Below are 25,914 nucleotides of genomic sequence, written 5' to 3' on the forward strand. Positions count from 1 at the left end.
TGAAGGGCAAATACATCCTAATGGGAGGACTTACATCAACCCGAGGAAAAGACAATGTAAACCTCTAGCTTGGAAGAAACACATGGTGGTTTAAAGAAATTCATTCCAACAAACTCTGTCTTTTATGGGGCTCCTACCAGAGCAATTAAAAAGGGATACACTGCAATTGTCTGGTATTTTCATGATGTCATTGGTTAAATGACAGCAAAGGCTATTCACCACCATGGAACCCGCCTGTCCTGGCACAGGACAGCAGTCTTTGTTAGGCTCACTCATCATTCAGGGATGTTCCTATTTCAACATGATCATTAACTCCTATATTTTCCCTTTAATTCCATACCTATCTTGTCAATAAACTGTGTGGGCAGTACCTCAGACATACCGAGAAGCACCTCTTTCCTACTCCCTCCACCACATCTTCCCTGGATTATGGCTGTGACCTACGTCCTCCAAAAGGCTGTCCATCATAACTGGTATTTTCCAAATATTCTATAGTGGATGTTTAAAATGATTGTTTATTTAGAAATTTTAAAATGCTATTTAAAAAATAAAAGATTCTCGGACTGAGCTTGAAAAATGAGCCATAAAAACCTCTTCCCATGAAACATGTAATATTAATAAGCACCAACCATGAAATTACTGTTTCTTTGTTGACTGATTAATGTATATGAACATTAATTTTAATTACAGTGTTTTGGTTTACTTATTCATGCACAGAAATGTTAAGGTTATGAGAGCTGGTTACTATATTTGGCCAGGCATGTATTGCAAGATGTTTACTCGTGCTAATTTTATAAATTTTCTTTATTTTATGTGGTGTACATCCAATAACTTCATTATAAGTAAAATACAGGTTTGGAGAAGTTATATTATCTTGAAATGACTTCAATCAGTGATAACTTTGGTTTTTATAAAGGTCACCTAATAAATCTGTAGTTTTTTTTTAAGGAAAATAAATTTAACAGATTAATTATTCCTGCAGTATGATATCATAAATGGAAATTTCTCACAATCTTTTAAAGATGCTTTTTAAGAACCATTACAAAGGCAATATAATGAGTGATTTCTCTGTGAAGATCATGAATACACATCTATAGGATAGATGGAAATAATCAGGGGTCCTAACACCATGCAAATGAACACTTTTAGCTTGGGAAAAAATTTGCAGTAAAGTCTCACTTGAAAAGTGCCATATCCCAAAACAGTTTATGTGACCTATATGAGAAAAGAATCTAAAAAAGAATGATTATATGTATATGTATAACTGAATCACCCTGCCATACACCTGGAACTAACACAACATTGTAAATCAGCTATATGCCAATAAAATTAAAATAAAAAAGAAAACAAAGCAAAAACAGTTTAGGTGACATTGGAGATAGCATGTTTTGGAAATCTGTGTGGAATGATTTAAAAAGTGCAGAACATACACAGGTCAAAAATGCACAAAAGGAATGTAAATAAAAATGGTTTATAAAATGTGAATGTAGAGAAATAAAATGGACTAAATCAATATACTTAGTTATGATATAATTTTTAAATAGAGTGACTAAATTGGAAAAATAGAAGTAAACATTATTGTTTTATACAGTTCCTAACATTTATAAATTCAACTTGGCCCCACACTCACACTCTCATTTTAATAGTCTCAGTTTAGAAAATGGGAGCTCACACTTGGGGTTGCCTCTCATTCAGGCTCACAGGTCACACAGGAGACATGATTTGTTTGAGGATTTGTCAGGTGAAGCTGTTGGATAGAATCAGGGCCAGGGCTTGGAAACACAACTCCTCATCCCGGCTTTTTCTGATTCCAACACAATTTGTTTCCTCTTTTGCAAAAGATCAAGTAACTGGGCAACTAGATTCCTTGAAGCAGAATTGACTGCTAGTATTAGGAGCACCTTGGAGAGACGCTTGCATGTCACTGGCTTTCCCTTCATTCATTAGCCCTCAAAAGAGACTTGAAGAAGTGAGGAAAGTGGATGTTTATAGTTTATGGACAAAATCTATGCTATAAAACAGAATTGCTTTTATGATTAACAGGAAAAGGGAACTTACAGATATAGAAACCTTTGGGGACATGGTTGATATCTTTCCTCTATTTAGTTTTTGCTGTAAAACAAATACAAGGACAAAGTTAGAAACATAAAGTAGATCAAAACAAATTTAGAACAGACACCAGAAAGCATTTTTTTTTTTTCCTATTCTGAAAACCATTTGCATGTAGGATGGCCAAGCAGACCCAGGGTGAAGAATTAAATTGCTAGGTTGCTGGAGGAATAGTTAGCTGACATAACTGGTATATGGAGAAGATGGTCTTTTAAGATGTGAATTAGTTTTGTTAGGCCAAGTGCATTTACTCCTTCAAAAACATCTTGTGTAATTATTTATCCTACACAAAGCTTCACGTGCATGCACTCCTGCAGTTTAGCAGAATATTACAGGAAAAGCAAAGGATGACAGCTTGGAAAGAAACAATTAGAGTGGCTGACATAAAACTATGGCATTTGGTTTATCTCTTTTACTTAGCTGGGCTATTTTCACCCTTCTTGGGGCTGTTGGACATAATCCTTAGGGATGGTTAATGGTTCTTATTGCAGTTTTCCTTGGTCCTTTCTGAAATGTAAAAATCTACCTCCTGGGCAGAGGAGACCTCACCTTTCTCCAACATATGCTTCGGAAATAAAGAGGCCTGGCTGTGGTTTACCTCTCCTGGGACAGAGTCCAGTGCGCCCAACCCAACTCCACCCTGACCAAACTAAAGGAATGGAGAGGAAGCAAGATATAATGAATAAAAGTGGCAAAGCTCTGGTGAATGGCAGATCCGAGTTGACTTAGATATTCATGATCAGAGAGGGCACCAGGGGTGAGACTGAGGAAAAGGGTTCCTTCTTCTTGACATCATTGAAGCAGTTGTTGGTAAATTGTATGCCGTACATTCTAGGTCCTGTGCTTGGAGAGTCCCACACTTTATTTTAATCCTTATAATAACCCCAAAGTGAAAGTCGCTCAGTTATGTCTGACTTTTTGTGACCCCCTGGATGATACAGTCCATGGAATTCTCCAGGCCAGAATACTGGACTGGGTAGCCTTTCCCTTCTCCAGGGGATCTTCCCAACCCAGGGATTGAACCTGGGTCTTCTGCATTGGAGGCAGATTCTTTACCAGCTGAGCCACCAGGGAAGCCCAAGAATACTGGAGTGGGTAGCCTAAACATTCTCCAGCAGATTTTCCTGACCCAGGAATTGAACCAGGGTCTCCTGCATTGCAGGTAGATTCTTTACCTGCTGAGCTACTGGGGAAGCTCATAATAATCCTAACAGTAGCGTAAATATTAGCATTCTTAAAGTGCAAGCAACAACTTACTCTGACAATTAAACTAACTGGTTGAAAGGAGAGCTCAGAGAACTTTGGGAAAACTGAAGAATTTGGCTTAGAAAGAAAATAGAAAGTAATAGCTCCCAGGATCTAGATTGCAGGTCTTTTCCAATGAGTCAGTTCTTCACATCAGGTGGCCAAAGTATTGGAGTTTCAGCTTCAACATCAGTCCTTCCAATGAACACCCTGGACTGATCGCCTTTAGGATGGACTGGTTGGATCTCCTTGCAGGCCAAGGGACTCTCAAGAATCTTCTCCAACACCACAGTTCAAAGGCATCAATTCTTTGATGCTCAGCTTTCTTTATAGTCCAACTCTCAAATCCATACATGACTACTGCAAAAACGATAGCCTTGACTAGACGGACTTTGTTGGCAAAGTAATGTCTCTGCTTTTTAATATGCGATCTAGGTTGGTCTGGAGAAGGAAATGGCAGCCCACTCCAGTAATCTTGCCTGGAGAATTCCATGAACAGAGGAGCCTGGCAGGCTATAGTCCATGGGGTTGCAAAGAGTCAGGCATGACTGAGTAACTATCACTCACTAGGTTGGTCATAACTTTCCTTCCAAGGAGCAAGTGTCTTTTAATTTTGTGGCTGCAGTCACCATCTGCAGTGATTTTGGAGCCCCCCAAAATAAAATCTGCCACTGTTTCCACTGTTTCCCTGTCTATTTCACTTCACTGCCATGAAGTGACGGGACTGGATGCCATGATCTTAGTTTTCTAAATGTTGAGCTTTAAGCCAACTTTTTCACTCTCCTCTTTCACTTCCATCAAGAGGCTCTTTAATTCTTCTCTGCTCTGCCATAAAGGTGGTATCATCTGCATATCTGAGGTTATTGATATTTCTCCCGGCAATCTTGATTCCAGCTTTTGCTTCATCCAGCCCAGCATTTCTCATGATGTACTCTGCATATAAGTTAAATAAGCAGGGTGACAATATACAGCCTTGACAGACTCCTTTTCCTATTTGGAACCAGTCTGTTGTTCCAGTTCTAACTGTTCTAACTGTCCAGTTCTAACTGTTGCTTCCTGACCTGCATACAGATTTCTCAAGAGGCAGGTCAGGTGGGCTGGTATTCCCATCTCTTTCAGAATTTTCCATAGTTTGTTGTGATCCACACAGTCAAAGGCTTTGGCATAGTCAATAAAGCAGAAATAGATGTTTTTCTGGAACTCTCTTGCTTTTTCAATGATCCAGCAGATGTTGGCAATTTGATCTCTGGTTCCTCTGCCTTTTCTAAATCAGCTTGAACATCTGGAAGTTCATGGTTTACGTATTGTTGAAGCCTGGCTTGGAGAATTTTGAACATTACTAGCATGTGAGATGAATGCAATTGTGCGATAGTTTGAACATTCTTTGGCATTGCCTTTCTTTGGGATTGGAATGAAAACTGACCTTTTCCAGTCTTGTGGCCACTGCTGAGTTTTCCAAATTTACTGGCATCAGTTTGTTTCAAAAATAAGAACTGTGTAATCTCCCTCTAAGAGGAGAAGTTACTGGGCCTCTCCTCCTACCCACAGCACTAGAGAAGAAACAGCAAGTTCAGTTCAGGTTTGGATGGGTGGCATCAGTGTGACAAATCCAAATTATAGTCAGTCCTCCCAAGAGCCTTCAATATATATATATGCTCTTATCTTGGGTAAGACCTATGAGGCACCCTACAAAGGTGCAAAAAAGCAGCATGAGAAGAGAGATGAGAAGATACTGCCAGAGTGACCCACAGAAATCTGTTCAGAGGATTTCCAGTGATCGTTACTGTGAAACAACCCACTCCTTAGATGAGGCCCAGCTCCTCCTGGGAGGTCCATGGTGTTTGTTGGTAGCCCACCGCTACCCAAGGTGGCAGATCCTATGGGGAGGCTCAGAATCCTCTCACTCCTTTCACTTACTCACTGAATATTTTCTGCTCCTGACATGTGAGTTACTAGAACTATTAAGATACAGATTCATCTAGGTTGAGTTCCCAGGTGCTGATACATGACCATGGGTCTTAGGAGCCAGCCTCAGGCCTATTATCCATGAATGCACAGGCCTGAGGGGGTTTCCCAGTGGTGCTACTGGTAAAGAACCCACCTGCCAATGCAGGAGACCCAAGAGATCCATGGTCGGGAAGATCCCCTGGAAGAGGGCCTGGCAACCCACTCCAGTATTCTTGTCTGGAGAATCCCATGGACAGAGTAGCCTGGCGGGCTACAGTCCATAGGATCGCAAGTTGTTGAGCACAGCTGAAGTGACTTACACATGCATGCATAGGCCTGAGGCTCTAATTTCACCACAGCATGAATGTGTTCCCTCAGTACAGGGGTGCTGGGGTCCAATAGGTGAAAGGAAGGTGGTAAATGCAAGAGCAGAAACCTAGGCAGCTTGCACAGGCCAAGGGGCTGCTTTTTTGACACATTTTCCAGGAATTAGCCATTCACAGCCTCCACTGCTATTTCATTAAAGGAACTCACACATGTAGCAGTAGTTGTCTGGGGAAGGCTACTAACGCTAACTCTCCCTATGGTTTGCTCTAAAAAGTCATGTAAAGCATTTTCCTGTTTTCCTTTGGAAAATGTCTACACTACATCCTGACATTTAATCTGCAGCCCTAACGGGGGTGACTAATGTGAGCTGTTGGTTCTTGGCTCCTTCAAATGTAAGCCAGCTTAACCTAGTAATATCTTTTTTAGTCTCACAGGAAAAGGGAAAAAAATGACAATTAAGCAATACAAGCAACTAGCGTGCTTTCCCTAAGCGTTCTTCGTAAAACAAATGTGTATTTATTTTCTTTTTTGAAGTTTTGAAGGTCTGGTTTAAATAAAACATTTAACCCTTTGAAAGTCAGAGCTCTAGTATGCCTTTAAAGCAGTGTATGATTTAGGTGGGGTTTGTTCTGTGGCAGCCGGTATCTTGGCATTCCAGTACGTATCCAAACCTCTGGTCTACAGGAGGTTGGGAGCAGTTGCACAGAGGGTGGGGTAGACAAAACAAAAAGCAGTGCTTGAGTCGTGCTTGGAAAACACTTTTGGATTCAATGGGAGCCAAAACCATGGGAACTGGCCTACATCCTCAGGGTTTAAAAGAGATCCAAGTAGGCTTACCATGGAGTGGAAATATGAATAGCACCAGACTCCAACTGTGCACTCAGGGTTCTGGTCTCACTTCGGTGGAAACTAGCAGTGAATTAGCTCAGTTACGACTCTGGACCTGAGTTTCCTCACACATGCACATGAGTGGGTTTCCAAAGGCCTTTCCAGCTCTGACTTTCCATGACACTATATCATCCAGAAAGGATTATCAGTGTCTGTCTGTGTTCTCCTTCACATTTGGTTTCCTAGGCATCTGTAGGTAAGAGGGCTCTAGCTGTTGGTGGCTTGAACTTCAAGGGCTGTAGCCAATGACTCCGATAAGTGAAGGGCAGGGTGGAGATTATAAACGCTCATGACCACGCCAGGACTTCTAAGGATACCCAAGGGGTACAGATCACTTATCCCATACAATTCAGGGGGAAGGTTGCAACTTCAGGGCCACACTTAGGAAGGAGATTTGTGTGAATATGGGGGTGCATTGTAGGAACAGTGGGAGGAGGAAGAGGACGAGCAGGTGATAGCTACCAAGTGCTTGCTGTGTGCTGAGCTCTCCACCGGCAGCACTGCCTTGTACTATCTCACTCCATCCTCTCAGATACTCTGCAGGGGAATATCATTTCAGGAAAGAAACCAAAGCTCAGGGATGTGATGTTGCTGGTTGGAGTGAGTCTTTTCTTTTATCTTTTGTTTACAACGAATTGGACATTCATGACCGAACAAAAATGCCTTGCATGTCACACCAGGACACCCAGGAGACTTCTACCCTTCCGTCCATCCAAAAGTGGGGTGGACAGGATCTCAGAGGGGACATATCCAAGAGAGTCAGTGAGCTTGTCCCATTTCCCACTTGATAAACTCAGGTCTGCCTGATCTGAAGATCTTTTTACCTGCAAAGTGATACTGCCTTAGTGGCTGAAATGCTGAATTTAGTACGCTGTTCATTATGCTTCAGAACTCCTGCTCTGTACATCAAATAGATTTTCAAAGAGAACTAAGGTCAGAAACACATACTTCTTATTAAGCAAGAAAACCATGACTTTGTATTTATTTGAGAAAGCAATCATACTAAAAAAAAAAAAATAGAACCATAAGCTAGATATCAAAGGCAGGCTGGCTGAGATTGCAAAACAGATGTCACCTTCACTTCCTGTGTGGTGTTAATGAATCACCATCTTTCCAGTCTCTTTAGAAGTAGGGATTTCTAAAGTTTCCCTCTTTTTTTAAAAAAGAAAAAACATTGGGCTATATTTAACTTTTCCCAATGGATTTGTCTCTGTCTTTAAACAGACTCCAGTAATGCCCTCAGGGTCCCAAAGACGTGTGATTCTTTCCAAAGTCTTTGGAGCATGGAAGAAAGTGGGTGTTTGAATAAATTATGTACATTCTCTTGTGGACTATCGTAAATTAGGAGCAGCATGGAAAGGAGTGAACAGACCTGATTCTTTCAAAGAGAAAGGAAGTTTTCAGATTTCCAGCCTATTCTTGAGAAACATGAGTACTTCTAAACTATTTATCAAACCATATGAAATTACCATTTTGTAGGTCAAACATGGCCCAATATTGGCAATTCCTCATGGTTCGGTTTAACATATAAATTAACTCATTTCTCTTGAAGCATCAAGGATATGAATCAAAAGTCTGTAGGTCTCAAACAGACGGATGCTCTGTAAACTTTGTGTTCCCCACCTTCCACCCTCAGCATTTACTCTTGAACCAAGAAGGCAAAAATAAAACCTCAGATGACACAGATTGTATGAATTATCCTGTTTGATGTCCCAAGATAATGAAAAAGGGCAGATGTTAGAATATAGAGTAAATCCTCATATATTACTCTAAGTTATTTTCAAAGTTCATGTGCAAATGTAACCAAATTTCATCTACTACAAGTAAGGAACAAAGTCAAAAAGTACTAATGTGGACTAAGGTTTTAAAAGCTCCAAATCTAAATGCTAGTGGAAAAGGAATTTATGTCAAGTGAAGACCAAATTATTGCTTATTGTATTACTATTACATGTACTTGCTGGATTTGGTTTAATATGTTTGGGCTTACGTTATTGGTCTTGTGTGAAGTTTTCTGTAACTTAGCCAAGGTAATTTCTGAGGAGACAGTTAATGAGAAAGACAAAATGGTACAGGATATATCATTAGGATTTAGTTACCAGAGAGGCACAAACTAATCATAGCTAGAATCAGTGCTCAGAATCAGAGAGTTGCAATAAAGCTATCAGAGGTGCCCCAAAAGGTTCTTCCCAGAAGGATCATCTTTAGGTAATCATTTCCTTCTAGTACAATCCTCTGTGTAAAGCATCCAATGGTCTTTTTTTTTTTTTTTTTTTTTTTTACCCCCTCTTTTGTGAGAAGCTCCCATTGGTGTGCATCTTGGAACTTCCTCAAGAGCAAGTTAAAGCTAAATTAAGAGTGCTGTTGTTGCTCAACATCCAGAGTCAAACTTGGTTCCAGGTAATTTCATATTACAGCGTTCACGCTGTACTAGTAACAGATGCCAGATAAAACTGAAGATGCATGTTAAGTTTTAAAGGATGCCCCAAGGCAAATACTTCCCTTATTCCATGCAGCTTAATTTCTGGTTGGCTAAGAACAGCATTAAAATCAGTCATAGTATTTCCTTGTTTTCTTATTCCTCAGATGAAGAATTTCAGCACACACATTCTCAAACTTTGTATTGAATTAACTTCGGGGAACTATCTGTGCTCATTTCAGCTGTGCTATCGGACGAGAGCCAAATGACTTCTCCTATCTAGACACTTGTCCACTGAGGACAGTATGCAAGACTGCAAGACAGAGGAAGCTCTGGGTTATTTGGGGTGAAGGTACCATTTGGCCTGAGGTATGCCTGCTGTATACTTTTGCTTAAAAACTCAAGTTCAGAAAAACCCTAAGAAGGGAGACTCTTCTGATGTTTCACTTCATCTTGGGTGCTTTAACACGATGGCAGTCAAAAGCACAGGTGAGGATGAAGTCAAGAGAGTCTGGGGTCTCTAGGATGATGAGTCCTGGGCAGCTTAGTGTCCACACAGAGGTGAACAATTAACTGCCGTGACTGTGTCCTTCTGTTTGAATATCGCCTCAACTCGTGAACTGTCAGCTGAACACTCCCGCTTGTTTTGTGTCACAGACTTGACAGCAGTCCCTTGTTCTCTTGTAAAACATGTGCCTGGCTCTCCTTCTGATACTTTCATACAGGTCCCTCTAAGCAGAGCCCCCAGCCCCTCCCACAAACACAACAGGGGTCGTGGTCTCACAGAACTCTCAGCCACAAAGCTACCCCAAAATAAGCTTTATTGCAAGAAAAGTGTCATATTTGATACACAGACCTACGAAAAACAAACAAAACCAAAAGCCGTAAGTTTTTCCTCACAAACACTTGATTACAAATTTACACTGTTTGTTTTGTCTTAGTTATCAGGAAACAAAACAAAGTCCCGAACTGGGTATGACCGGTGACTAATCTTTGGTCAGCTCAGGTGTGAGAGGAACAACCCAGAGCCTGCAGGTGCTTTGGCCGTTTCACAGATGAGGTTTGCTCACTGCTCCAGGGACAGGTTCCCGGGTTGAGAAGAATGCGGGGACGTACGCTTACTAGCACGTCCTAGTACAATATCTCTTTAAATGACTAAAAGCAAACTAAACATCAATTCATTGTACAAACATCTTTCATACACAATAGGCTATGATAAAACGAGACATATGGTGTATAACTACAGTATTAATGAAAATTCTAAAAAAAAAAAAAAATGGATTAAAAAAAAAAAACAACATATATTCCTTGGCTGTACTGCATGGTTTGTTTGCACATATGGCAATCCTGAAATAGCTTGAATGTAATAAATGCACCATTAATCTAAGACAGCACCAAACACTACAGAATGCCAGGTGTTCCTTGCCGAAGGAACGGCAGTTCTTCAGCTGCCTACAGTACCACAAGTATGCAGCATGCCCTGGGTAAGAATGAGGTGTTGTGGGTAGCACATGTGCTTCCTTGAGGTTATGAGAAGGAAATACAGTACAGTCTGGCCTGCAACGCTACTGGTCTCACAAGCAGTCAAGGTATTTTGCTACAGTGGTTGTGCTTCATCCTCTGTTGCCTGGTGTGTCTGCTGATGTGGAGTATCATCACAGTGAGCTGCTCTGGCTTTGATCTCCTTTATAAAGGATCTAATGACACATTGATTACTGCCTATTCAGCTCTGTGAGGCTTCCTTTAAAATAATCAGATGTGTACCAGTTGGACGACTGGCAGAAAACCAAAGGAAACATCTCTTGGATCTACTGAATTTTTTTTTTTTTTTTTAAAAAAAAGCACCTCTAAAAGAAATAGCTCAAATTTATAAATCTAAAGAAAAACAAGTGAGTTTCCCTTTTTGTTTACATAGTTTGTTCATTTCTCCATATATTACTGCATTAAAAATAAATAAACATCTATATTTTTTTAATTAGCAACTATAGCAAAATACCCAAAGTGTTACAGACTGCTAACAGGAAAAAAAAAAAAAGCTCACATTATTTTTGTGCATTTAGTGCCATATGCTGATCTCTTGAATATTTAGTTTTTTAATATACTTTAAAGTGAAGTTATATAAAAATACAGTAACCACGGTTGCCTTTGTACTCAAATCTTTGGCCACACCAGAGTCTACATTATCCCTCCCTGTGAGGGTCAACATTCTGAAGTCTGAGACAGGGAGGAAAGAAACAAAAGTCTTTTTTTCCTTTCCTCTTTAAAACTAGTCATTGATTTCTCAGAGGCTTCTAAAGGCTGGCTGTGCAGGGATTTGAGCCTGGAACCAAGTCTGCAAGGGGTTAATAGAGTTGAATCTGCAGCCTCATTTTGAGAGCCTCCCCCAGCTCCCCTAGGAGGTAGTCATCCTCATTGCTGTCTTCCAGTTTCTTAAGCTCCTTTTTCTTGTAGAGAGGGACGCTAGTGATTTCCAGTGTGTACATGCCAGGCACGAGCTTCCTCTTGGCTGTGTGCAAGTAGCTGAGCCCATTCCTTTGGTGAATGCGGAAGACACCATCGTCATTCCCCTGCGAGATGACATAGCGGATGTGGTTGTTGAGCGGCTCGATGGCGGGCATGAATTCTACAATGTGCTCCTTCGCACCAAGGCCAGAGACGTTAAACTTCATCATCACCGGGCTGTCCATGTCGACGCTCTCCAGGCTGATCTGTTTAACCTGGAAGAAGAGCAGGAAACCATGTGGGAAGAGCTTTGACAGCACAAACCGAGGATTTGCAGGAGCCGGCCATCAGGGGGTGCAGCCACAGTGACATACTGTCTCTGCCTGTAACTTACCCTCGGCTGGGAGAAAAGGTCACTTCCACCAAGTGTGCCCTGTAAATCTTTACGACTGTTCCCGCACCTTATCCAGGTAAAGTTACAGGGCTGAGCTGAAGGGGAGCACTCATATTTCAAGTTTTTTGGGGGGTTTATGAAATATCATGCTTATTAATAATAAACAAGAGACAACTTAGGAATAGATGGTCATTTTTTTGTTGTCAGAGTTGAACGAGAAGTGCAGTTGTTTTAACTGTGCTTAGAGGGATCTTCACTCTGAAAGCCCAGGTAGATTTTCTGGCCACAAACCACGTGTGAGTGTGTTTGCGGGGAGCTGTCAGTGCGGGGGGGGGGGGAACTCCAGAGTCATCAGGGTTCAGGTTTGAACCAGCTTTGGTTAAAAGCCAATGGGGCAGGGCCCAGATAAACGAAGTCTCCCTCGGTCAGACGTATGGGAGGTTTAAGAACGCTTATTTCAGTAAGACAGGGGCAAAAAAAAAATCAATGCTTTGAGTGGGTGCCTGCCAAGAACTTGGGGACTGTGGTACCAAGGTGCCCCCTTCAGCATGCAGCCCCCTAGAACCACAACAGGAGGGTTTTACAAGCAGAATTTCTGGATCTGTAGTTTGGCTTACTTAATGAATAGCTCAGCTGCCATATTTAAACATCAGCTAGGTACCTTAATCTATTTAAGGTAAATGTAATGCTGGCCTATGTACTATTATAAAACAGAACCAGAGATTTTGTGGCTAGAGAAGTCTCATCTTATACACTTCTGAGGCCCAGAAAACTGAAGCAAGTTGCCCAATGCACACAGCCAGTTAGTTGCTGACAAGGTGTTTTGATGGGGAATTCTGCAGTGACACTAAATGACGAGGATGGTCTCCCTGATCTCTGGGGGAAAGCACCTTCAGATACTGGGTATTATTTGGGGAACATGCGTCAATATTTATGCCAGGCACCGTTTCAGAAGCTTCACAGTAATCGCTCCATTAATCTTCTTGCCAGCCTTTGGAGGTAAATATTTTTATTTCCATTTTAACAGGTGAAGAAATTGAGGTAGAGAGAGGCTAAGAAAATATGCTCTGTGTAACATGGGTAGTAAGTACAGAGGGTCAGGGAATAAATTCAAAACCAAGAATCTGTGGCCCACCCATTTAACCACTCTGCTAAATACCACGAACAGAAAGAAATAGCAGCAGCAGGCAATTCAGATTTTCAGCTCCTTACAAAATACAAGTTATTTGGAGATAAAACTTTTATGGAAGGAACATCTGTCTTATAAATGTCACAAAATGTGACACATGGTTGGCTTACCTACAGAAAATTAAGATCAGCCCAGTATACTACATATGTATATAACAGAACTGCACAGATTCACAATAAATTCATTTTTTGAATCATTTCAAAGTAGTTATTTCCTAGAAGGACATCTTATTACCTCCTGGCACAAGTCAAAAATGCCAACATGTGATCTGAAGCCATGAATCTTAAAGTCCCCCGGTCCTTTCTGTTAACTACTAAGTCGCTTCAGTTGTGTCCGACTCTGTGCGACCCCATAGACGGCAGCCCACCAGGCTCCCCCGTCCCTGGGATTCTCCAGGCAAGAACACTGGAGTGGGTTGCCATTGCCTTCTCCAATGCATGAAAGTGAAAAGTGAAAGGGAAGTCTCTTAGTCATGTCTGACCCTCAGTGACCCCATGGACCAGCCTTCTAGGCTCCTCCGTCCATGGGATTTTCCAGGCAAGAGTACTGGAGTCGGGTGCCATTGCCTTCTCCAGTTCTGAGTTAAAAACACCACTAATTTTAACTTACTTGTCTCTGCCATAGTTTGTCCATTAACTAAACTGATGAATTTCACGAGGTGGAGGTTTAGCTCCACTGAGGCTGAAATCTACATAAAAGTTTACTGCAATAGTATACATGACTCCATATGGAAAAAATCTGGTGACAAAATAAAGTGAAGTTACTCACAGCAATGTGTTTGGATTCATGAACACTTCTCTTCTGTCTGTTGTCCTTCTTAGAGTAGCCGTTGATTTTGCACTCATAGCACGCTTCCGGGGACAGAGCATTCTCTTCATCGACCTCTGTATCCATCGATAGGTACTGCCCTTTGTTAAATCCCATTCCTGAGACGCAGTGGCTATTTGCAACGAGATGCAAATTGATGTCAGACTTCATCATAACTCGATTGTTTTCCAGAGGTAGAGCAGAGGTTTTTCCCAAATAAGAAACCCACAAAGCAAACCATAAGATCATAAACATAAAAACCTAATAGCCTTGGTAACTTTTCTTCAGCACTTAATGCATGAGAGTCTCCTTTATTTTAAACAGCAAAATTCTTCCAAGAGTGAGCCCCAGGTTTCCTCAATTTTCAATCCTGATTAGACTGAAGCACTCTGTGTAGTTAAATCGAGATGGTAAAAGTCAAGTATGAATTTTCAGAGAGTGTTAGAAGTTCTGTTGATTCCAAAGCCTGAAGCCTACATTTGCTGCTTACCAACTGACACTGCTGAACTCCTATTTTGATTAGTGAAAGAGTCAGCGAGCTGATGCTAAATGACCCTTGTCTACACCAAGATTTCTGCTTCAAGCATTATTATGTACCCACTGTGGACATATTAGTCCACAACCCTCAGTGTCTGACTCACACACTGTTCCCTCTGAGGAAGATGACGCCTGAATTCCCATCTTCTATGCTGTGGAGCACTGGCTTCCTTGAAGGAAGGAGGCAGGTGGCCAGCACCTCAGCTGACAGGACTTGAGACGGCTGCACGTGGGAAAGTGGGACTAACTGAGGGGACCCAGCCTTGAAGAGACAGTGTCACTCCAACCTGGCAAGTCCTCTCTGTGCAGTAAAAGGCCAGATGAGCGAAGAGAGGGACAGCTCCTTCCTCATGGAGCACGGGGCTGTGCTTCGTCACTCGGTCGTGTTCCACTCTTTGCGACCCCATGGACTGCACCCCGCCAGGCTCCTCTGTCCGTGGGATTCTCCAGGCAAGAACACTGGAGTGGGTTGCCATTTCCTTCTCCAATGCGTGAAAGTGAAGTTGCTCAGTCGTGTCTGACTCTTAGTGACATCATGGACTGCAGCCCACCAGGCTCCTCCGTCCATGGGATTTTCCAGGCAAGAGTATTGGAGTGGGGTGCCATTGCCTTCTCTGAGCACAGGGCTAGTACCTGCCAAAATTCATGTAAGAATCTGGGCGAAGCCATTTCCATTTGTATCTCTTAGCCCAGGTGTCTGTGATTAACACAGGAGCCACAGTATTTTTAAACATCTGTTGTCTCTGGCCTTAAGGGATTTATTCAGGCCATTTTTTTTTTAAATTTCTTTTTTTTTCCATTTATTTTTATTAGTTGGAGGCTAATTACTTTACAATATTGTAGTGGTTTCTGTCATGTATTAACATGAATCAGCCATGGATTTACACGTATTCCCCATCCCGATCCCCCCTCCCACCTCCCTCTCCACCCAATTCCTCTGGGTCTTCCCAGTGCACCAGGCCCGAGCACTTGTCTCATGCATCCAGCCTGGGCTGGTGATCTATTTCACCCTAGATAATATACATGTTTCGATACTGTTCTCTCGAAACATCCCACCCTCGCCGTCTCCCACAGAGTCCAAAAGTCTGTTCTGTACATCTGTGTCTCTTTTTCTGTTTTGCATATAGGGTTATCGTTACCATCTTTCTAAATTCCATGTATATGCGTTAGTATACTGTATTGGTCTTTATCTTCCTGGCTTACTTCACTCTGTATAATGGGCTCCAGTTTCATCCATCTCATTAGAACTGATTCAAATGAATTCTTTTTAATGGCTGAGTAATATTCCATGGTGTATATGTACCACAGCTTCCTTATCCATTCGTCTACTGATGGGCATCTAGGTTGCTTCCATGTCCTGGTTATTATAAACAGTGCTATTCAGGCCATTTTAAAAGGCCAGAGAATGATACCCGTATACAAGTTCGAGTTCTATGCTCACCACAAAGCAGGGAATCCACACGCCTTCCTGGAGCTTCTTCCTCCCACACCTAAATGCTCTGATCAATGCTTTTCCCTAGTCAACTTTTAATCACCATTTACCTTCCCCAAGTGCCAGGCGGCCAGGCACTGGACCCCGCTCACTTTCCCGTGTGTGGGGAGGTGGAGGGCCTTACCCCTGTCCCACTCTGTAGTACCCAGGTGGGCAGCCGCAGAGGTAGCCCCCTTCTGTGTTGGAGCAGCCGTAATTGCACGGGTTCTTGGAAGATGAGCACTCATTCACATCGTGGCAGGCACTGGAGAACTGGTCGAAGGAGAACCCAGAGGGGCAGGCGCACTTGTAGCTCCCCAGGGTGTTGTAGCAGGAAGCGGAGCCACAGGCATTGGGATTGGAGCATTCATTCTCATCTAAGAACATAAAGCAAGAGACTTTTACAAGTGGAGGGGAGGGAAGTGGGGCAAAGAAGAGCTCCAGTATCAGATATCTATGATTTTACAGGGGAAGTCGCTTTAGACCCATATTTTTAAATGTTTACATTGATGTTTGATTTGCAAAGCGTATGAAATTAAAAAAAAACAAAAACAAGACCCGACAAATTCCCCTAAAATTATGGCTTAAACAAAAGCTCCCCCACGCTTTTATACTCTATTTGTACTAGGTTTTTCTGAATACCCTGGCAGCCTTTGGGCACAGATATTTGCAGTCTGACTCCTGAGTAACTCTTCTATTCACTTTTCAGAAGGTTACCTCAAAAGTCTGTGCCTCAGACAGACTCACAAGGGCAGAAAGTAGATGACTAGTTGCCAGGGGCTGTGGGGGGGGAGAAACAGAGCATGACTTCCAAGGGGTACTGAGCTTCTTTTCAGGGTGAAGATGTTGTGTTGCTGACGCTTGTACACTGCTCTAAGAATATACTTAAAAACCACTGAACTGGACATTTTAAAAGGTGAACTTTATGGTATGTGAATTATATTTCAATGTTTAAAAAGCCTCAATTTATATCTGCACTTTTTATCCATTCTCCTAGCAATGTACCAAGCATTCATTATATACGTGGAGAGAAAAGTATATAAAAAAAAAATCTAAATATTCTAAACGAAAATAACTGAAGTAAACATTAGTTGAACCTATTGAGCCAATAGCCTCATACACTTTTAAGCACTTGAGAACCTATGGTGTACATACTTTGCCTTCTGATGTGGGTTTGTGCCAAGCCATCAGCTGACGTGGGTTTTACTAGTTTAATGACGGACGCTACACCACAAATGCCTGACAGCAAGAGCATTTCAGGTTAATACTTTCAGCTACTCTTACCATTTTTACAAAATCAAAGTTTGACTGTGCTTTTAACTTTGGAGATGACAATTTTGCTCTTAACTGTCTGGTTGATACCTAGTCTGTGGCTTGACCCCTGTGGGCTTCATCATCATCCAGATTTCACCCTGGGCACCAGTCATGTCTGGTCCATGGAATTCTTTCAGATTCTTGTGACTGTACTAGAGCATGATGTGTTTGTTTACCAAATACATGACAAGTCCGTGTTTGGCTCACGTGGGGAAACAGGCCCATTTGCAATTAGGTGCCCTTGGGACACAGCAGCTAGAGCGAAGTGCTTATCTGCAGTAGCTCAGGGAGGTTACGGAGGATGCAGATGGAGTCCCGCTGGAAAGGCCTCTCACACAGGAAACTATGCTTCATTAACTACGATACAGAGGTTGTTGAAAAGGCCAATATTATTAGGCACATTTCTGTCTCATGAGTATAGTTTCGGAATTAAACCAAACTGCCAAATACAGCATTCTTAATCACTGGATATGAAACATACCACGATTACCTAATTTGCACAAATTCTCGGCCTTCATTTCACAGGGAGAAAGCATATGAATAAATTCTTAAGTAGTAAGCTCGCTGTTGTTGCTCAGTTGCTAAGTTGTGTCCGACTCTTTGCGACCCCGTGGATTGCAGCCTGCCAGGTTCCTCTGTCCATGGGGTTCTCCCAGCAAGAATACTGGAGTGGGTTGCCATTTCCTTCTTCAGGGGATCTTCCCAGACCAGGGATCAAACCTGCTATTTATGACATAGATATAACTACTATTTTATTTCTATATATCAAAGACTTGGAATTCTGCTTCAAAGGTTCATCTGCTTTTATAATTAAATCTGACATAATTTTTATATGTGCTGTTTCTCTCCTGATAGAGAATGTGAGTTAGATTATAGTTTAACAAAATGATCCTGATATGAACATAGTATTCAGTTCAGTTCAGTTCAGTCGCTCAGACATGTCCAACTCATTGCGACCCCATGAATCGCAGCACTCCAGGCCTCCCTGTCCATCACCAACTCCCAGAGTGCACCCAAACCCACATCCATTGAGTCGGTGATGCCATCCAAGCATCTCATCCTCTGTCATCCCCTTCTCCTCCTGCCCACAATCTTTCCCAGCATCAGGGTCTTTTCAAATGAGTCAGCTCTTCACATGAGGTGGCCAAAGTACTGGAGTCTCAGCTTCAACATCAGTCCTTCCAATGAACACCCAGGACTGATCTCCTTTAGGATGGACAGGTTGGATCTCCTTGCAGTCCAAGGGACTCTCAAGAGTCTTCTCCAACACCACAGTTCAAAAGCATCAATTCTTTGGTGCTCAGCTTTCTTTATAGTCAACTGTCACATCCATACATGACCACTGGATAAACCATAGCCTTGACTAGACAGACCTTTGTTGACAAAGTAATGTCTCTGCTTTTTAGTATGCTGTCTAGGTTGGTCATAACTTTCCTTCCAAGGAGTAAGCGTCTTTTAATTTCATGGCTGCAATAACCATCTGCAGTGATTTTGGAGCCCCCCAAAATAAAGTCTGACACTGTTTCCCCATCTATTTCCCATGAAGTTATGGGACCGGATGCCATGATCTTAGTTTTCCAAATGTTGAGCTTTAAGCCAACTTTTTCACTTTCCTCTTTCACTTTCATCAAGAGGCTCTTTAGTTCCTCTTCACTTTCTGCCATAAGGGTGGTGTCATCTGCATATCTGAGGTTATTGATATTTCTCCCAGAAATCTTGATTCCAGCTTGTGCTTCTTCCAGCCCAGCGTTTCTCATGATGTACTCTGCATATAAGTTAAATAAGCAGGGTGACAATATATAGCCTTGACAGACTCCTTTTCCTATTTGGAACCAGTCTGTTGTTCCATGTCCAGTTCTAACTGTTGCTTCCTGACCTGCATACAGGTTTCTCAAGAGGCAGGTCAGGTGGTCTGGTATTCCCATCTCTTTCAGAATTTTCCACAGTTTATTGTGATCCACACAGTCGAAGGCTTTAGCATAGTCAATAAAGCAGAAATAGATGTTTTTCTGGAACTCTCTTGCTTTTCCGATGATCCAGCGGATGTTGGCAATTAGATCTCTGGTTCCTCTGCCTTTTCTAAAACCAGCTTGAACATCTGGAAGTTCACGGTTCATGTATTGCTGAAGCCTGGCTTGGAGAATTTTAAGCATCACTTTACTAGCGTGTGAGATGAGTGCAGTTGTGTGGTAGTTTAAGCATTCTTTGGCATTGCCTTTCTTTGGGAATGGAATGAAAACTGACCTTTTCCAGTCCTGTGGCCACTGCTGAGTTTTCCAAATTTGCTGGCATATTGAGTGCAGCACTTTCACAGCGTCATCTTTCAGGATTTGAAATAGCTCAACTGGAATTCCATCACCTCCACTAGCTTTGTTCGTAGTGATGCTTCCTAAGGCCCACTTGGCTTCACATTCCAGGATGTCTGGCTCTAGGTGAGTGATCACACCATCGTGATTATCTGGGTCATGAAGATCTTTTTTTGTACAGTTCTTCTGTGTATTCTTGCCACCTCTTCTCAATATCTTCTGCTTCTGTTAGGTCCCTACCATTTCTGTCCTTTATTGTGCCCATCTTTGCATGAAATATTCCCCTGGTATCTCTAATTTTCTTGAAGAGATCTCTAGTCTTTCCCATTCTATTGTTTTCCTCTATTTCTTTGCACTGATCGCTGAGGAAGGCTTTCTTATCTCTCCTTGCCACTCTTTGGAACTCTGCATTCAAATGGGGATAGCTTTCCTTTTCTCCTTTGCTTTTCGCTTCTCCTCTTTTCACAGCTATTTGTAAGGCCTCCTCAGACAGCCATTTTGTTTTTTTGCATTTCTTTTTCTTGGGGATGGTCTTGATTCCTGTCTCCTGTACAATAAAACGAACTTCCATCCGTAGTTCTTAGATATATGTATTAGATTCTTAGAAAATTGTATTAGATATTGTGCTAATATGGAAAAATTACCAAGAAAGGCAACTAATTGAATAAACTGCATTTAAACATACCACTGACAAGAACATTTTCATACAGTTAAAACTTTTGGAGGCACCATGACAGACGTCATTTTTATATCCTATAAATGTACACCATAGCATAATTTTATAGGCATAGGTAATCTGAATGTGAAAATATGTTCCGGTTTGAAACCTACTTTGAGCTGACTCAAGTCTCACTAAGCTATGTTCAAATTATTTTGAAACGGACATAGAAGGAACTAGAAGTTGCTAACACCAAGTAAACCAAAGCTTCACATATTAAGATGTAATCATATGCAAATGTTAGTAATATTACCTTATTTTCAATTTAGAATAATTATAATGCTTGCATATTATTTAGGAACACATGGGAATGTTCCTAAATCTGTAAAATCTATGTATCAGAATGTTGTAAGTGTTCTGTGGTAACTGGCTGAACACTTCTTAAAGTATTCACTTGACTTTAAAATGTTTTTCAATCCTAACACTTCAAATGCTGTCATTTTTCTCACACTGGCAGCAGTATTAACATCACTGAAGGTTTACAACTTACTATTACTTAAGTTATCTGATGTACTGTTTGTGTCCATTTACAAGGGGACCCCAGTTACATGTGTCTGAGATACTTCATGGGATATTCCTTCTTCAATCATATGAATAACTGAAGATATTCATTCTCATAGTGACAGATAAAAATGATTTGTGGCCTTTCGATTTGCATTTTGTTATAATATTGCTATTTTGCTAACTTGTTGCTTTTATTAGTTCCTGATGGTTGTTTGATTCTATTGCTGAAATATATTTGAGTTATAATTATAATGTTCTGTGGGTTCAAAATTGCAAGAGAGTTAGAATTTATTAGTGATGAGCTGGATTGCTCAATCCTGCACAGAAGAATCTCTAATATTTCAAAATAAATCCCTGCTTCATCTTACTTACCCAGAGGCTTGCGGCTTAGAGGTGCCCATTTTAGCAGAGCAAGCTAACATTTATTCTTACAGTTGGGGTATCTGCTTATGTATCCTCAGCTTTTAATTCATCTCTGAAACCACTATCCCTATGTCGATGGGGGTCTCTGCTGATTAGAAGGCCCACTGGCTTCTGGCTGAATCCCAGCATGAGTTGCTCTGGGGTGACTGCCTTGCTTAAGTACCTACTCCAAGGATCCCACCAAGAACAACTTGGGTACACCACACAGCCCTCACTTTAAGTCAGACCGTATTCAGTGAAAACCTGTGTGTCTTATTTTCACACTAAATCCTTACAGGCAGAAATTCCAGGAAACTTAAAAACTCAGAAATTGAGTTGATCCTCCATGCACATTCCAATTTCTACTTATGATTACTTTAAAAACAAGGATTTTATTTAAAACTGATACATGTGAAATATTACAGATCATTCTTCTGCTTTAAGTCCTGTAGAAGTAACCAAGAAGTCCATGGTATTAACTGAATAGGGGGGTGAGCCTCTCATTTTATAAACAACACAATAAAAATCACTTTGCACGCTTAAATTAGTTACCTAAAAAAGGACCATTTCCTATGTTCTGAAGAGTGTCCCTATACTTTATCTGTTTATGAATCAATAAATTGGGGCATAATAACTTCTGCAACCTCTTTTTTCTATGAAGAGAAAAGAAGGAAACTGAACTTATAAAGTCATTTTGATCGACAGCCTAAGTCATCATTTTGATAATCCTTTCAAACTCAATATCCTTAACTTCCAGATCATCACTGGCTTTTGCATTTCCCCCATGAGAGTGTGTTGCTGGTATGGCCAAGCATCTGTCTTTGGCCTGGCACAAAGCCACAGCAGAGCTGCACCAACTTTCAGAGTTGCTTTCCCACCTCTGAAATTTGTCTTGATTTTCTCAATTTACTAAACTGTCGTTAAAAGTTTCTTTTGAGAAGATCATCACGGATAAAATCAAATTAATTTACTTAGTGGCTCCCGTAGAGTAAAATACTTGAAATACACGTGGGGTAATTTCAATCACTACAGAGAGACAGGAAGCAACCTGCTGCTTCTCAGCAGGCCCACTGTTCCCCCTTCTGCTCAAGCTGTGCCCGTATCTACTGTCACACTGTTGGAATCTGCATCTAGGAAGGGCATTCAAATGGAGCCAAGAAATTGGGCGCATGCTAAGTCAGCTGGCCATTCAAGTAGAGCGTAATGTCCTCTTTGATCAAACTCTCCTTAAAAGAATTTCCATGACTCTATCAGTGCAAGAAAGAGAGTTGAGTGTCTACAGATTTTATTTTACAAACACTTTTTTTGTCTGGAGTTTTCAACAGTATTTGCTATAACTAGTTCCTTTTCCTACCTTAAAATCCTCTATATCCCCTTCATTAAATATGTGACTGGAGAGCACAGATGAATGATGCTCATTAATTTGATCTGATTCCTTTTAGATTTACATGAGCAGATGGATGGGCAACCCTTCAACCCCAAATCTAAAGATACTAAATTACTGATTAAAAAAAAAGCCTTTGACCTTAGCAAATGAAGATGATATAAATGAGTCCTGACATCATCTTCAGAAACTTAAAATTATCAGCTAGCAGAAAATTAAAATTATCAAAGCTCTAACTGAGTTACCTTTTAGGTACTTAACATTTTAAAGTATATTATGTATATTTTCAAATAGACACAAGTATACAAAGTAGTTTAATGAATTCCCATGCATCAGTCCTAAGTACTGGTTTTTTAAGTTCTAGGGTTTAAAGGCTACACTGAAAACGACAATCTTTATTGCTCATTTGTTTTAGTAAAGGATAGTTTAAGGCAAGAAAAGCAGATGCCAGGTAACAAGCGAGTTCTCACCAACACACTGATTCCACTGGTAATGCTGAATATATCCTTGCGGGCAGCCACACCTGTAGCCTCCCAGGATGTTCTGGCAGCCATGTTGGCACCTATGGTTTCCATCACATTCATCAACATCTGTAAAAACAATCCGGGCAAGATTTGTATGTCACCTTTCTTCTACTATTCTTAAATGTACTCCAAACACAACACGGGGTAATGATTACCAGAGGGACAAACAAACAAGACACCCCGAGGGGCTGTGATTTTTCCCAAGTCACATGGTTATTAAGTCAGTGGTCGTACAGAGAACGGCTCTGAGATAAGAAACCACATCATTCTTATGCTATCCACCAGCCATGCCACGTCAGTGCTTCAAATAATATCTTAATTTCAGCAAATCAACCATAGCAACCACAAATGTTGTGCATTTTGGATGGATTAACTACATATGGTATGATTTACTTGGTAAATGATATAAATATATTTGCATCACATATTCCAGTAAGTTCAAAAGTGATTGACATGTTAATTCTCATTTTCGGGAAGATACAAGCATTACAGAAATACCTAAAGAAGTATAATGGTTGGGAATGCCAAAATATTTATTACTTTTTGAGATTAATTAGATGCAAATTTAAAGTATTTAAAAACATTATTTTTAGACATGATATAGTATTGTGACACATATGGAATAATTTCTTTGTTCATACACGCAAACTCTTCTGGAATGACAACTGAGGCTTTGAAATTTACCCATAAAAAGAGAAATGAAATTGGCATGTCTGATATATGTGTAACAAATTTATAGGGATAATTAATAAATTGTATCTTATGTAGATAGTCACAAGCTGAACTCACACATGGCAAGCAGCTGTATGGTCAGAATACATTCAAAGTCTCAATGACTTCAAATACAAAATATTAAAATAGAAATTTTTAAGTTGAATTTTTTTGTGGTTGAAGATTAGATACATGTAAAAGTCCTGTAGTTCTCAGACTATATTAAAACCTCTAAATCTATTTCTAGAGCTCAAAATCATGTATTTCTAAGAATAATTAATTCAAGGGTGACTAAAATCAATAAGGATGTAAACTGCACTAGTATATAAAAATATAAAGGGGAAGTACATGCTCTCAGAACCTCTGTCCTGAGTATTTTGTAAAAGCTACAAATCGTAGTATATTTATCTCATACGCTAGAACTTGCAATGAAAATACTGAAGAACATTTTATTGGCCACAGGCAAATTCCTATTTTATTCCCACTTAAATTTTCCCTTGGATTTAACAGGAAATATCTATTGTGATGAAGACTTTATAGGAAATGCCCTTTATAGAAAAGACACTGAATCGGGACTCTCAGACAAATAAAACCACCATCAGTTTTCCCCAGCGCTTTCTGTTCATCTGCCCAGTTCTCTATAACTTGTTCTTCATCTTATACTTAACATTTATATATTTTACATTCAAGTATCATGGAACAGACATCCGATTTTTTTCTGGTTTACTGCAACTAAATTAGGTACAGAATTTGTTTTTAGTTCAATTCTTTTTTTAGATCAGTAACTAGGTAAACAGTTATTTCAGAAGCCCATGTGTACTCACAGAATTTTTGTTTCATCACATTAAGGTTTTCCTCTGTCCCCAAAATGATATGTGAAAATTTATAAGCAAAAAAAAAAATCAACTTCTGGATTTTACTTTGTTAATCTTTGTTGTTTGAGATGATCTCAATTTCTCATTGAAATTAACAGAAATTAGAAATTTAACAGAAATTTCTAATTAGAAATTTTCTAATTAACAGAAATTTCTCATTAGAAATTAACAGAAAACAGTTTGCTATATTAGAATAAGAATATTTAAATAAATAAACTCACCTTCACAGTTCAGTCCAGTAGCATCAAGGGAGAACCCTCTTTGGCATTCGCAGCTAAAACTCCCAGGGGTGTTTTGACAGATTCCCTTTGCTCCACAAAGTGAAGGCTGCGACCCACATTCGTTGTTGTCTAGCAAAGGACAAAAGGGAAAGAGCATCAGGCTTTCCTATTATTACAGGATTTAAATCTTACTACATGAAGGAAAAAGTAAAGTATGAAAGCCTAAGTTTCACGATGTGAAAACAGAGTTTACAGAAAAGTATGCTACTATTCATGGCCATATTAAAGACAAAAATGGTCAGAAAGAAGTGTATTTCAAGAGGCTGGAAATCAGAGCATATTTTGGCTCAATTGAGGACATGGTTTCCGATAGCACAGACTGAAAGTTAAGGTTAAGACCTGTGTGTCTTCTGACATAAAAAAAATACCAGCATGTTCATTAGCATGTTCTAAATTATAATGAGCCTTTTACTCATATTTTATCCGAACACACACTATATTGAGAATGCAATGTAAAGGCACTGCTTGGAATACACCTACTGTGCACGTGCTTGGACTACACAGGACTACTATGCTTGGATATTGTTTTTATGAAAAAATAAATTATTAACAACATTTTTAAACCACTAATTATGAGGGACTGATTTTAATATTAAGTACTGGGCCATTATTCTATCATTTTTAACTACAGTTTTAGGCTTCTACCAGTAGTGTGCAGAACTTCCCTTTTGGAGTTTTGTCTTACCAATACAAGCAGTGTGATGCTGTGTGAAACCAGGTGGACATTTACAGGTAAAACCTCCCAGAGTGTTGACACACAGGAACTGGCAATTGTGCTGTTTGGTTTGACATTCATCAAGGTCTGAAACGAAAGAGAGGCCAATGAAAATCAGAGCAGAGTTATCTGGCTATGCTTCCCTTCCCATGAAGCCACGGAGAGGTGTGCATGTTCTACCAGGAGTATTCTGTCTAGATTTTTGTTGGAAGCTTTATAGATTTCCATATGCATAAGGCAAGGAGTTTCTTTTCACATACTTAAGCAGTGTAGATACTATGAGCTACTAAGACAGGATGGCTAAGGTAATATATAACAAAAATTTTTTAAAAATAAAAAGCTGAAAGGATGAATTATAGTGATGTTCATGAACTGTTTTCAAAGCTAATATTCAAAGGTTATAATATT

At 40.4% G+C, this 25,914-nt stretch overlaps 1 protein-coding gene and 1 non-coding gene across 2 annotated transcripts in view; both read right to left on the bottom strand.

The window, feature by feature from the left end:
- Positions 1 to 3,111: 3,111 nt before the first annotated feature.
- TRNAW-CCA lies at positions 3,112 to 3,183 on the bottom strand. The gene has a single exon. It is a non-coding gene; the product is annotated as a tRNA-Trp (tRNA).
- Positions 3,184 to 9,736: 6,553 nt separating this feature from the next.
- The window catches only part of FBN2 (fibrillin 2), a 219,801-nt gene continuing 203,623 nt past the window's right edge, over positions 9,737 to 25,914 (bottom strand). Inside the window, exons 60-65 of the mRNA XM_043465961.1 lie at positions 25,477 to 25,593; positions 24,732 to 24,860; positions 22,871 to 22,990; positions 15,918 to 16,149; positions 13,726 to 13,897; positions 9,737 to 11,649 (exon numbers count right to left, since the gene is read on the bottom strand). Coding sequence (XP_043321896.1) covers positions 11,275 to 11,649; positions 13,726 to 13,897; positions 15,918 to 16,149; positions 22,871 to 22,990; positions 24,732 to 24,860; positions 25,477 to 25,593 — 1,145 coding nt within the window. The 3' untranslated portion in view covers positions 9,737 to 11,274. The remainder of the gene's footprint in view (positions 11,650 to 13,725; positions 13,898 to 15,917; positions 16,150 to 22,870; positions 22,991 to 24,731; positions 24,861 to 25,476; positions 25,594 to 25,914) is intronic.

The sequence above is a fragment of the Cervus canadensis genome, chromosome 4 (genome assembly GCF_019320065.1).
Source record: "Cervus canadensis isolate Bull #8, Minnesota chromosome 4, ASM1932006v1, whole genome shotgun sequence".
Lineage (NCBI taxonomy): Eukaryota > Metazoa > Chordata > Mammalia > Artiodactyla > Cervidae > Cervus > Cervus canadensis.